Below are 13,883 nucleotides of genomic sequence, written 5' to 3'. Positions count from 1 at the left end.
AAGTATGTTACAAGTATAAAAAAAACAGATAAGTATATTTTGATGTGAGGTGAGAGTTAGACACATAATACTCCATAGAAAATACAATTAGTGTTCTCTTTATGTACGTGTTCATATTTTGATAGTTTCTCTGATGGCACAGACGACGACTCATATTTTTTTTTGGTAGCTAAGAAGAATTCTCTTCCAAGTAGGGGGGAAATTGGGAAACTACTTGCTTAAGATGAGAATCAAACGCCTCTCACATAGTCACAGGGATGGAAGGAGAGTCTCCAACCAACTAGGTTAACCTTGATTCTCAAAACAACTCACTATTTATGTTATAAATTTATAATGATGTACTGCTATATGCATTAGTAAAGATTAATGTTGTTTTCCTTGTATTTTATGCTTCTTGTGCATATTAAAAAGGTTGGTCTGCATCAAGTATTAGAGATTCAAGCTTCACAGAGGTGATCTATGCATTTCCAATTTCCATTGACAACAAACTCAGAAGCCATTGACTATACTTATTTTTAAGTATACACGAGGGATTATCAGCTTCGGCCTAAATAAATCATCATGTACAAAAAAAGGGTGTGAATTCTTAGTCCACAGTTCTTTTTTTTTTTTCCTTTTTTTTTTTAATAAATCTAAACTGACATGGCAACAATACTACAATAGAGTACTTAATTTTGAAATTGAACTGTGCTCTAATCTAACAGGATCAGTAATCTAGATCAATTCCATGGCAAATTGCAATGGTGACTGAAGATAAATATATTTCCTACTTCAGCAATTTTGCAAAGTATAATATTCATGAATTGTTCACATGATCACATCTATTACAAAGGCAACAAAGCAGCTGATTAGGTTACTAATTTTAGACTTTTAGAGCGATTCTGAGCCCTAAATTATACAACCTTTGATTTTAGATTTCAAAAGATAAAGTCTCAAATCAAACATTCAATTTCAATTGAATCACTCTATATGCTTATTACATAGTATCCTCCTCGAGATTTCTTTTCTTTTCCCTTATGGAAGTTGCTCCAAGGTAGGGACAGCACTTACATAAAACCTAGTACATCCCTGGCTACCTACAACCATGATATGTACCTAGAGCACAGCAGGCTTCAACAATAAGCCCTGTTGCCTTCCTATACTACAAGTCTACCAGCAAAAAAAGAAACTCAAATTTTAATTTAGGAAAAAAATAATTTAAAAAAAAAAAAAAAAAAAACTCTATTTTAATCCTGAATACTATCATCATTAGCAACCGGGTCTTATTTTTTTCAGGTAAAAAGAATCAGTTTTGTAATGCAGTCGCACCTTTTAAAGCTTACATCAACCACATGCAGGGAGAAAAAGCCACCAAGCTTCACCTGCAAAATGTAACCATCACAACGATTAAGCATATATTTAGAGAAGATAATATACAGAACACAGAGCACATATAGCTAATAGAAAGGGGAGAGGGTGAAGAGGAAGAGAAAGCAAAACAATATGGAAAGTCTCATGAAAAATCTTGGCTTAGATAAGCTCTTATAACCACATCCAGATAATTCTTCCACAATCTGTGACTATTGAAGGAGCACTCTACAAATTTAAAATAACACTTAGTCCACTTTTTGTACCCAATCAACATCAAAGGATTTGCAAATAGAATATGAGAGTCATCTGATAGCAGATACATCTTGTTATAACTTATAAGTACAAGATTCAAGTACCAAACTGAGTTTTGCAATTATGTGGTGAGAATTGCTCCATCTGGTAACAATAGTAGCATATAATATTAATGTACAGAAATTTCGCGACATTTCATATGACAGAAAAAAATTATGCTTAAATTTTCCCTTTAACCCAATTTCAAGAAGTGATGAAAATAGGATAAATTGTAGACAGCAGTGACAAAGGGTTTTCAAAAGAAATTATGGTGATTACGAGAGATTTATGGGACATAACAGCTATTGAATCCAAACAGAGAGAGTAATAACTTCAAGCAGTGCCTAGTAGATACCTTAAGATCACGCAGACAAATAATCGATTGCCCTCCAGGTATCAGGAGAAGAAGAAGAAATAATCAGGGCTGATTTATGATGAGGAAGCAACAACAGTCAGCAATGCGGTTTACTGAAGCTATGATCTTTTAGACAATGACAGAAGTCAAGAGCCATGAATCCTATTTAGGTGCTAGAGCAGAGGTTGCAGATGAGGCCTCTGCAATTAGAGCAATTGGTTGGCGAGCCTGGAGACAAGCACCTATCTCAAATGGTTCCAGCTCTGCTCCATCAAAGAGGAGACTTACTCCAGGCAGGATCACATCTTTGCTATCAGCATCATCAGATTCAACTTTAGGGACGTTCGTTAAATTTGATTCTTCAATTGGCCTGGTGGCCGCCTCATAAACGGGAGACAAAGCATATGATCTACACATAAAATTCAAACAGGACATCAGGGAAATTTGAGAGCCCAATCTGATCATATGTTGCCATGCGCACATACATGATGAACCAAAATCACAAAGCAAAATATAAAGCCCTCAGTAAAAGTTACAATGCTACCCAGGGAGAACCTACAAACCAACAGAAGTGGTAAAACCAGAGTTCATAGATAGAGAACTGCCAATAGGCGTAATATAAGTGATGTCAACATTGGTTACCTGAGAATGCTCCCATCAAAGCTAAGAACTTCTCTTCTTGAACGCTGCCTTGACGAAAGTTTTTTCCTCTGGTATTCAGTGGCTCCAGCAATGGGAGATGATGGTTCTGCAAGAGGATTCCATCTTCCACTCGCATAGGTCATAAGTTGACGAGACTTATCCTTTGGCTTCTCTTTCTGATATAAAAGCTTTGCAGCTGGACCTGTGGGACTGTACTCTGCACATACATCACGTAACCTTCTTCTTAATCCATGCATTGCTTCATGGTGCTCATCAAAGGACTCTGTCTGAAGCAACTGTGAAGAGATTACTCTTTTGCACATTTTCTTGCACAGTTTTGGACTAAATAGAGGTACACCAAACTCTACACTTAGTGGGACCCATTCATATCTCTCATCATCAGGTGATAACTGATCTGCATCTGTCTCTATGTAAAGTCTTAATAGGCGGATGTAACCAATGGTCCACAAATCAATTCTATCCACTATCTCACTTATTAGTGACTCCAACCTTGTGCTTTCATCAATGCCTAAACCCAACTCCTCCCCTACATGCACAAGTGAACCATCAGAATTTTTCAATGGCAGCGGGACATCTATTGTAACAATTTTCCCAGATTTATCAAGGTCATACTTGCTGAGAGGCTGCACAAGTACAGCAGAATGCCTAAGAAGTGAATTAAGACAATGCAGAAGAACAGTCCCTTTCACTAAGCTCCCTTCAAATTTTCCCCCCACCCCTCCAACTGTAGATCCATCCCATGACCATATAAGGGCTTTCTCACAGCCCGCCAGGGGTGCAGGAAGTAAACGTAAATATTGGCCCTTCATTAGAACAACAGACAGCGGTCCACTGCCTACTGCAGAATATAGCACCAATTTCATCCAAGGTGTCATGGATGAATGTGAGGGAGGCCCAAAGTGCACAGGGCCTGTTTGCCCGGGCAAAATAGAGGCTGGAGGCAGAGGTACCATGGATAAGACAATATCATAGTCTCGGTGGAACAATCTATCTAAAGTTGCAGGTGCAAGAGTGGCCAAACTTTCACAACGAAGAAGATCCAAACGATAACTCCTTTTTCTTCTGGGAGCATCACTTTCGAAGGCTGAAATCTCATTATCCTCCAAGATAGGATCCAACATAGGCTGCTCATGGGAATCATCTATATGGTCTTCACTGATTAGCTTGGTGTCGGCAGAGCTGGCTCCAGATATTGAACATGAGGGGGAATCTCTTTCCAAACATTCTGAATCTATAATCTTATCCTGAGATTCTATATTGATGAAATTATCACCATTAATACCACTGGCATTGTGAGTCAAGCTCGTTTCAACTGCCGTAGAGGTATCATTGCTTTGTGAGGATACGGTGTCCACCTTATGACCAATTTCTGTGTCTCCAACACTATCAGAAACTCCTCCAGAAAGAAGACATTCTAGAACACAACGGAGGCTAGATGCATGATTTGCAAATTCCTGCAATTCACCTTCAAATTTGGTTCCTTCTAATGTGCTCAAATCCTTGCAAAGATCTGCAATACTTGCGTGACCCAGCTTACCTGCTTCATAGAGCGTTACAGCATGTGATTTCAAACCTGAAACAGGAAACACAAGTGAAAACATGAATGAGTCAGAAATCATATGCACAGTGCTCGCTTCATTTTCTTTTCTTCCTTCCCCTGTTGGCCTAAATAGTAAACACCCTGTAATAAGTTGTCCTATCAATGATATTCCAAGCGTTTTTGTGCCAAAAGAAAAATAGACATACGAAAAGACAAATAAGTAAATGTTACATAAAAGCACAAAAATTGTTTTCTAGAAATCCTATTACAATGGAAAGAATGTGTAAACTCAAGACTGTCCTACCAAATACAGAGCTCTATAGGATGGAATTGAAACTGTTCGAAAACTGGAAAGGGAGGCAGAATGACAAAATGAACAGAGACATTTAGACTCAATGTAGAATGGCAAAGTATGGGGAAAAGTAAAACCTGGTGAAACAGACCCCATCATGAGGTATGAAGTAATATTAGCATCAACAATAAATGCAACACGAGCATGATTTGAAGCTGCTCTGCTTTCTGACCCTGAATAGTCCTGTTGAACACTGACTCCATCCACCGACAAGTTTGCAGAGCCTACACTAGCCCGAGAACCATCTTCATCATCACTTAGAATAAGAGATCCCTGGACATTAGCATCCTGTAGAATAGATGCTGGATCAATTATTTTCTCTGCCCATCCCAATCGACAAGCAAAGGATGCAGCAGATTGCAACTGCAAGAGGTCAGCCTGTAATGTGGAAGCAAGTTCGGCAACAGTTGCATTCTCACTTGAAACAACGAAAACTGCGTAAAGTAACCTACAGGTTGGACATAGATAATAAGGCACTCAATAAATCCAATTTTCATACTAGAGTCAAGAACAAAGTATCTATGTAAAAAGTTAGCTTGCTTACTCCTCAATAGGATCTTCATAGGACTGCTCCCTATTTGAAACAAAGCCCTCCAGCCTAGAAACTGAAACAGTCCATATCAAATGTTTGATGAACAACAAAGTCTGTATCATATTGGTAAGCAATGAGAGCTTTCTAATCTCAGATCAAAATATGCGGGCAAAAGAAAGGGAGGGGGAGAGAGTATTTATCCCTTACAGCAACACTAATAGTAAAGGCTTAAATACACCGGTAGGTTGGAGAAAAATATGAATTGAAAAGACAGCATAACAGTTGCGGACCACAAAATGATATTATTGACAATAAAATGTGGGGAATAACCTCCTAACAGGAGACAGATCAAGCATGAATTTATATGATGGCAAGGCGCACATGCAACCTCCAAGTACAACCCCTCCTGGTTTACAGCAGGGGTTGGGATTGGCAGTCACTACACTTAGGGTGTGCACTAACATTTAATGTACAAAAGGTAATTAAATGATAGCCTGAATATATATGAATAATTACTAATTACATTACCTGACTATTAAATAATTTATGAAACTACATTTGACATCAAAGGCTATCCTGATGAAAATTTACCTTTGAAACGGTCATCTGAATATACAGGAACATCAAAATATATTAGACCCCGCCGGTATAAGCCCTTTATTATGTCAGGATTGAAAAGAACATATGAATTGGCTTCCTCCTTGCAAACTTTATCTATCATTGCCATCTCTTCATCTGAAAGTTTCTGAAAGAATTAAAATAAAAAATTAAACTTACAGAAATCTCCACAACAACAGCATCAACTCAAAATCATGGCACCAATTTCTCTTAAAAAAGAAAAAATAATACTTCCTTCGTTTTCTTTAATTGCACCATTTTTCTTTTTGGGAAGATGTATATTAATCACACCATTTCCTTATGTGGTCTTTTTTTAACTCTTTGGTTTTGTTCACACACAAAATTCCTTACTTACCCTTATTCACATGTTATAACTACTTTTATTACCCCACCTTTTCTATCCGTCATTTGTTTTTTTCACACGGGAACTTTTTTCATGCTCCATATTTTTCACGTGTCATATCCTGGCGCTGTTTTTTCCCTCCAAAATCCCCTGCCCTTTTTTCCTTTTTTTTTCCTTCATTTTTTAGCCAATGACATTAATTACCTATTATAAGTTATGCACAAAATATTCCCCAAATCATAAAATATAATTGTGATTATATTGATTCATATACTTTTCATTTATGTAATTAATATTTTCCATTTTATGCAATTTTAGACTATACATCTAATGTAATTTTAATTTAATATAGGGTTTTCAAATTTTTACTATAGAAACCTAACGTAAAATTAACTTAACTTAGATTAAAAAATATACATCTAAAAGTAATAAAAAAAAATTCCAAGGAAAATTTATGCTAAATTTTTTATTATTATAATAATAATAATAATTAAAGATTATTGTGAATACAACAGGTAAAACATGTACTTCGAATTAGATTATAGCTACTGAAGCGGAAGGTATGACAAGAAAATTTTAGTTTTTTTCTCTACGGGAGATAGGAAATGAATGAGTCAACTTCTCTTAAATAGTTATGTGGAGCAATATTCATTTATTTTTCAATAAATATAATAAATTTATACAAAAATACAAATAACTTAAAATACTATTCAAATTGCGTTCTTTTATTTTTCTATCGACCATTAGTAAATGAGTCGTTTATTACTAATTGAATTATATTTGTTTTTTTTTCCTAAGGGATTAGTAATTTGATTTTTAAACCGTGCATCGCACGGTCACTATGCTAGTTTTCTTAAATCTCGTGCCCAACCCAAATGATGCAAATACAAAAAACAGAGGAAGTAGGACATTACCCACTAAATATAGGCAAACATTAAAAATTGTCACGTGCAAGGACCATCAGATTGCTCAAGAGGAGAGGGAAAGAAAACAACAAATTAAATAGTTACCTTAAATTCTTCAAGAGTAAAGTTGACAAGACAAACTCCCCACCAAGGTTCAATTGGAAAATCCGCCGGTTGTGTCGGTAGAAGTTCTTTTGCAATTGATTTGTTAATTTTCCACATGAATTTCTGAACAGCTCCACATCAATGAAGGAAGAAATCAGAAAATGATATCAGAAATCAAAAAGGTAAGATAAGTGATGTCAATCAAATCTTTGTGACTTTCACAAACCATGATGCCACTAATTGTTTGGATATTATTACATATTTTACATGCACCTTTTGATGATAAATTTTGAATTCTAAGCTTAAATTTCAACTAATTCCTATTCTAAAAGGATTGAAGAGCTCATAACGTCCTGCTAACGGCCCTTAACATTTTTGTTTTGTTGATTATCTTTTTTATTATTGATTCATTGCAGCAAATAGAGTCTAGACAGACATAGACTTTTACTTTTTTTCTCACAGTCGTAGCAGCGATAGTTTGAAAGTTTGATCCCCCGGCAAAATTTTAAATGGGTGGATTAGTCTATTGAGAAAATCTCCATAAAGAACTGGATTCACTTCCCAGATTGACCCTCAAGAAATTGAATTTTTATACTCCCCAAACTAAAGTAATTGTGGATTTCTCCCTGACATAAAGAGAAATATATATATGCAGGGTTAAGGCATCACTAACTGTACATAAATCTCATCTGCAGCATACAATCTGTATCATGATGGATACTCCCAAAAGTAACACAAAGCATTTAAGAAATACCTTAGATCTGCATTTATTCATGATATCAATGAACTCATTCCTTCCGATTCCTGTGATCCGCAATGCATCTGCTGCACTGAAATTCGGTATGCTATCATAAGGTTGCTCTGCAAGAGTATATTATCAGTGATTAAGTCAATTGTAGAAAGATATGGGACTACGAGTACATCAAGCACTATTCAGAATGTAAGTTTTGCAAAAGGTATTGAAATTAAGTGTTGGATGATGCGATTAAATGGGGATAAAGAACAGTCGTGATAAAAATAAATTTGAGAAAAAGGAAAAGGAATAAGGAAAAAACACTAAATCCCATCATTTTACACACCTAGAATAAAGAGAAGCAATAACATCTCACTTAGAGCAACTCCAATGATTGTAGCTAGTGTTTAGAGACTTGGTTGCAATTATAAATAATCCCAAGCTCTAGCTGACTGTTGGAGCTACAAAATGCAATTAGCTTGGCCAATCAAATTAGCTTGTCAAAGCTAGTTTGCTTGGAAAACTTGCCAAAATAGAATAATAAAATGAAATATAAAAAAGTTAATTAAGGAAGTGAGGTTCGTTTATATAATAAGCTAACAACTAGCCATTGGAGCTAAAAAATAGCTAAAATGATAATTATCTTAAAAGCTTATGTGGCATGGCAAACTTATTTGACAATTAGCTTGCCATTGGAGTTGCTCTTATAAGCCTTTGCCAACAATGTTGTTAAGCTGGAGGAGGACCCCGTCCAACTATCCAAATTTTTTTTTTTTTTTTTTTTTTTTTATACCAGGAATCAAGTGTTAATTTCTTAAGTGGCATTTGACTTCTTTTTTTTTTAGTTTTGTGGATTTAAATAAAACAGTATCTTGAGAGCATTATTTTTTATGACACAAAACCAATGCATGATACGAAATGGCCCCATGCTAGAGTATGTGAACAGCTTCCAATGACACATTGGAAAATAATTGCCCATTCAACTTTTTACAAAACTGCAACATACAATGATATCCAATAATAGAAGCCAGCACAAGTTATGTAGACAATGGATAGATCAATTACCACTTTTCATAACCTCAAATATTATGTCACAGTAATATCGGAAAGGTGAGACCCTCATTACTCGACATACATATTCTGAGAGGTGATAAGGAAAAAGCTGCAGAGAAAATACTCAAAGTTAGGTTATTATACGATTCAGGTAAAAACTGGAAATTCCAAAGGGCATGCTAGCAACAAAAAAACCCCATCCTTTCCCTCTCCTCACAAACTCAAACACACAAAAGAAAAGAGAGAGAGAGGGGTTAGGCCCCAATTTTGAAACACAACTATAAAAAGTAGGTAAACCATTCACCAGGAAATATGACCTCCATGAAGTTCCTCCATAGACTCAAAAATTCACCAAACACTTTCCACCATATGAAGACACCAACTTTATTAGCTATAAGAAGCATAAACTATTTAACTTCAATGTTTAAGTCAAATTTCTAAGGTGCCCAAATGTATAGCATACTATGCCAGTATGCCATTTATAACATAGGCATGAAATTTGGAAATATTACAGTTTAGATAAATTGTTCATATTCTTTTTTATTATAATACTGACCTTCCGTGCTTTTATCAGATTTTTAGCTTATACGAAGAAAAAAGAAAGAAAAAGAGTGAGAGTGAAAGAAATATTAGGCAATTCTTTTGCTTTGTTTATAACTAACAACTTACTTTTCATCTCTGGTTTAAAAAGCAGTCAGCTTATATTTTGGCTGTTTCGCAGTTAATGTAATTTTCTTGCTCATTCAGTATTAAATATTTATCTTTTCTTTTTTGCATCCTTCAATAGAACTGGTCTATTGGATATTAATTAACGAAAAAAAGGAACACTAAAGCTAATTGACCTAGCAAGGTTGGGGGGAAAAATACTTATATGGCTACTCAGTATTTCCAGAACACTCAGTTTTGAGTTAATTAGCTTCCGGCAAACTTTATAGAAAAAAGAACAAAATTTAGTATATATAACACACATAAATTAAAAAGAAAAAACAAAACAAAACACTATTTTAAACACTTTTTCGTAGCACACATATGTTTCAACTTTCAACCACTTCAAAAAAGGAAACCAAAACCAGCCTAGTTTAAGTGCTTCATAAATGTAACATCTACTTTTATTGTGGTAAAATAACAGGCTATCTAAACTTTCCCGAAAAAAGTTTAACAAAACAACCTGTAAACAGTTACTGGAGTAACATTGCCCATATCACTCTGTACATGGGAGCAGCAAAGAAATTTATGGTTAACGGTATAGTTTCAGTAGGTTACTATCAGTCACTGCATTAGGACTCATTGAGATGCCAAATGTCGATATTAAACCATGGAGCTTCAAAGTAATTCCAGAAGCCAGAACTCGATAACTCATTATATTGTTTCCAAAAGGCAAAGCACAAGAACAATCCTACACCTTACAAGAAAGAACAAAACTACAAAAAGACATGGGTACAGAACTGACCGCAAGATTTCTCCGAAGATACCGCATCATCTCCTCGTAGTATTCGCTTTCTTTGATTACTTTGCGAGCAAAACAAGTATTCCATTGCAGCCTCTTTTTGATGCAATGTTCAATCACCCTACTCGCAGAATTGAGAATAAATTTAGTCAGCACTTGGATGAATTCAGTTTCACACCCTAAAACTCAATGAACAATATATATTATATTCTCAGTCTTCTTTAGATAAGAAATTTCATAAAGTTAAAAAAAAAAAATTAAAAAAAAAAAAAAAAAAAAAAAAAACAGCATGGAACTAACAAAATTAAGAGGAAGAAAAAAAAAAAGGATTGTCAATCACAACAAATGAGAGGAAACTGCCAAGAAACTTTAAGACAAAGTAATCTAATTATAAATCTAATCTCAGAAGATCTCATTGATTCTTTGCAATTGATTCCGCAGAAAACAAAAGGAAAACTGCCACAACGTTATAAGACAAGCAACTACTCAAACTCAGGTGAAAGCCCGGTAAAACCTTCAAAATCATGGCTTGAAAGAACCATACATTTTCACAAAAAAAGTATTTCAACTTACAATGCAATTACAAGTGACCATCAATCCCTCCACTAGAAGACACATGATCCAGAATAGTGCCTTATTGGGCCTCTGAAACCAGACTTTCTTCAGTTTTTACCTCCATCAACAAAACTGACCTTACAAAAAGCTATGAATCGCTTTTGAACATTGGCCTCTTAAACAAAGTCAGAAATAGACAAAGGTTCTGGATCAGGTATGTTGGTGAATGGCTGTAAATAGAATAGATAATGAAGAATCAACCAACCATCCTCTTACTCTATGAACCCATTGAGGAAGTAGGCATAACTATATCCAACAATATAGTGAGCTCACCAAAACACCCACTAGGATTCCTCCAAAAGTAGAAGATTCAAGGAGAATTGTTCATACAGCCACCCAAAAACATAAATGCGTCATGAAGTGACAACTGACAACTCAATAGACACTGAAAAATGATAACATGAAAAAATATGTATTAAAATAAAAAGGATGCAACCTGACAAAAGATTATTCCAAAAAAGGAACAAATTCCCAAACAAATCCTATATTAAAGGGAAAAAAACACGAGTTATGCTTTTGAAAAATCTGAATAGAAATATTAGAAAACATGACTAAGAGTCCATCAAAGAGCATACCAGTTTTTAATGAGTTCCAACGTAATAAATCTTACAAGATTAGCCAAACATTTTCCCATCAAAGAATTGTTCTTACACACCTGGCTACATAAACTAACCTATGCAGGGTTACAGACCTGCTTTTCATTTAATTTATTGCAACTCTCCCATTGATGTCATCTCGCGCTAGAGAAAAGGAAGTATCCCGTGTAACTTTAAATGTCAAACTCGTCATTTCACCGTAAGTACCCAATACACAAACATCAACATGGGTGTGGATCTTCAAAACTGGCATCTTGGACCCAAAGTATGCAAAATTGCATACACTAAATTTTACGCATATTTTTCTCTCTTCGAAGTTTGAACACCGAATTCTCAAACTCATACCCAAAAGTATACACTCCATTTGGTCTTTCACATGACCATTACAATTCCCTATGGGGTATCTCCTTTCTTTATCCTTTAAACTTGATAAATTAAATCATTAAAGTCTCTTGAATGAAATTTAACTTCCTCATGAACCTAAAAACACTGACATTTCCATCAACTTGTCATTACACCACTCCAAAGATCATGATACAATGCATTCTCAAATCACAAGTTATAACTACATTTGGAGTGTAAACTACATGAGTTGAGCACAACAAAATTCAACTCCAAAAGATCATGAATGGCTCGAACTCAAGTTATTTATTGCAAGCTGAACTTTAAAAACAAGCTTGGAAAAGTTAAAAATTCAACACGAGTTTAAATGAAAATGCTATGATCTGATTTTGAGCGATCCAAGCTCAGTCCCTGCAAGTAGCACCACAGATGATGACCAAAAGAAGGCACTAGGCTTTGATTAAGATATGTGAATACTGAGAAGGCATTTATGGATATTAATATCGAGGTTTTAGTCCTATTAGGAATAACCTAATTAAACTTTGCTTTGTCGCTATTTGTTATAAACTTATAAAATCTAAGTTTTTGTAAACGGTTAGGATTAAAATCACTCAAATGAATAAGTGCTCCAGCCTATATAACAGTAAGGGTTAAAATCACTCAAATGAATGATTGCTCAAATAGAAAGGTATGAACACTTTCTTGCATTTGCTTCGCTTACAGAATTCCGCCACTAATTTTACAATTTTAATACTCCATTAACTCATAAATATGAAAATAGTAGAAATCACATAGAAGCTAGACTCTGAAACCAATGCAACTTCCTCTTCCTAATTGATCAAACTTATATTCCTGATCGGACACTCCAGCAACCCACTACCCACCCCCTTCCTTTTCCAATAACAAAAAACCCTTGCCTATACAAAATTGTGAACCGGCATTATCAATACACGCCACGACTGAAGGAACTAGTACTACGTATATGATAGATCACCTGTAAAACTACCTATATTACAAAATCTAAACAAGTAAATGCAGAAGTTGTAACCCTCAATAACACCTATACCTTCAGCATTGCACAGAATCCGGCACAATTTCGACTTTTACAATGAACTTTTCAATTATATTATCCAAATGTAGCATTTCCAATACAACTTATACAACATAATTTAAAACTTGCACTGAAAATTACACTCCACTAAACATCATGAAATCAAAAGAAAATGAAAAATGAAACAAACCTTCTATGCCATTCCTCTTTAGAAGAAAGAGTAGATTGCAACCTCTTAGGCAAATTCTCCCATGGACACTCCTCCCTAATAGCCTTCAAAATCAATTGCTCCTCAACTGTTGTCGGAGCGCGCAACATTTCAAATTCCTCTCAATTCTCCAAACAATCAACCTAAAAAATCAACCAAATCACCAAAACAAAATCAAAATCCACAATTCTCCATTAATTCTTACAATCAATGAAATCATAAAAACTCAGATCAAACATCGTAATCAAAAATGAAACTGAAAATGAGTCGACATTACCGGTTACGATCGAACAGTTGATGGATCTAAGCGACGAAATCGGAGTTCTAGGGTTTGAATTCAGCGAGATGCGGAGTAGGAATTGAAGACAGAGAGAGACGAAGAAGAAGAAGAAGAGGAAGGTGAATGCAGAGACGTTGAATAGAAGAAGCTTGGTTTGGTATGAGCATGAGGTTCCACGTTGATTTGAAAATGGTCCGTGCCAGAAAGTGTGTTTAGGTCCCGCGATATTAATCAACAGCCGACAGTGTTGCCTTTATCAAGATCTTGATTGTTAATTTGTTGTGGTAATAATCATGGTAAATCAAAATGGATATGAATTAATGTTTTTGGATGGAGTATTGTTTTAGAAGCTTTTGATTTTGTACGTTGATTCGCGTAAAATCGGAGATTGTGGAATACAAGTAATTAATTGTCGTTACGGATTTGTATCTATAATGAGCATTGTTGGATCATTTTGAAATTTAGTCGACTTAATGGGAACACGTAAAGCCTATTTTTGAACGA

The 13,883-nt window shown here is 35.1% G+C and overlaps 1 protein-coding gene across 1 annotated transcript; it reads right to left on the bottom strand.

Moving 5' to 3' along the window:
* Positions 1-715: 715 nt before the first annotated feature.
* LOC110706635 (protein FAM91A1-like) lies at positions 716-13,605 on the bottom strand. Its single transcript, XM_021884580.1, has 12 exons — positions 13,377-13,605; positions 13,082-13,242; positions 10,291-10,408; positions 8,853-8,949; positions 7,809-7,915; positions 7,055-7,177; positions 5,675-5,828; positions 5,096-5,156; positions 4,629-4,999; positions 2,639-4,232; positions 1,997-2,405; positions 716-1,361 (listed from the first exon to the last, which is right to left on the bottom strand). The coding sequence occupies exons 2-11, from the start codon at positions 13,207-13,209 to the stop codon at positions 2,159-2,161; spliced, it is 3,000 nt and encodes a 999-aa protein (XP_021740272.1). The 5' UTR covers positions 13,210-13,242; positions 13,377-13,605; the 3' UTR covers positions 716-1,361; positions 1,997-2,158.
* Between the last annotated feature and the right edge of the window lie 278 nt (positions 13,606-13,883).

This window comes from Chenopodium quinoa, unplaced genomic scaffold (genome assembly GCF_001683475.1).
Source record: "Chenopodium quinoa cultivar QQ74 unplaced genomic scaffold, ASM168347v1, whole genome shotgun sequence".
In the NCBI taxonomy this organism is placed as follows: domain Eukaryota; kingdom Viridiplantae; phylum Streptophyta; class Magnoliopsida; order Caryophyllales; family Amaranthaceae; genus Chenopodium; species Chenopodium quinoa.
This window is presented reverse-complemented; position numbering and strand designations above follow the sequence as displayed.

Excerpts from the sequence above, each read along its gene's own strand:
- LOC110706635 (XM_021884580.1), bottom strand. The coding sequence starts at position 13,209 with ATGTTGCGCGCTCCGACAACAGTTGAGGAGCAATTGATTTTGAAGGCT. Across the intron at positions 7,916-8,852 it reads ATTTGAGGTTATGAAAAGTG|AGCAACCTTATGATAGCATA; the intron begins GTAATTGATCTA and ends ATACTCTTGCAG. Across the intron at positions 7,178-7,808 it reads TGAATAAATGCAGATCTAAG|AAATTCATGTGGAAAATTAA; the intron begins GTATTTCTTAAA and ends GGAGCTGTTCAG.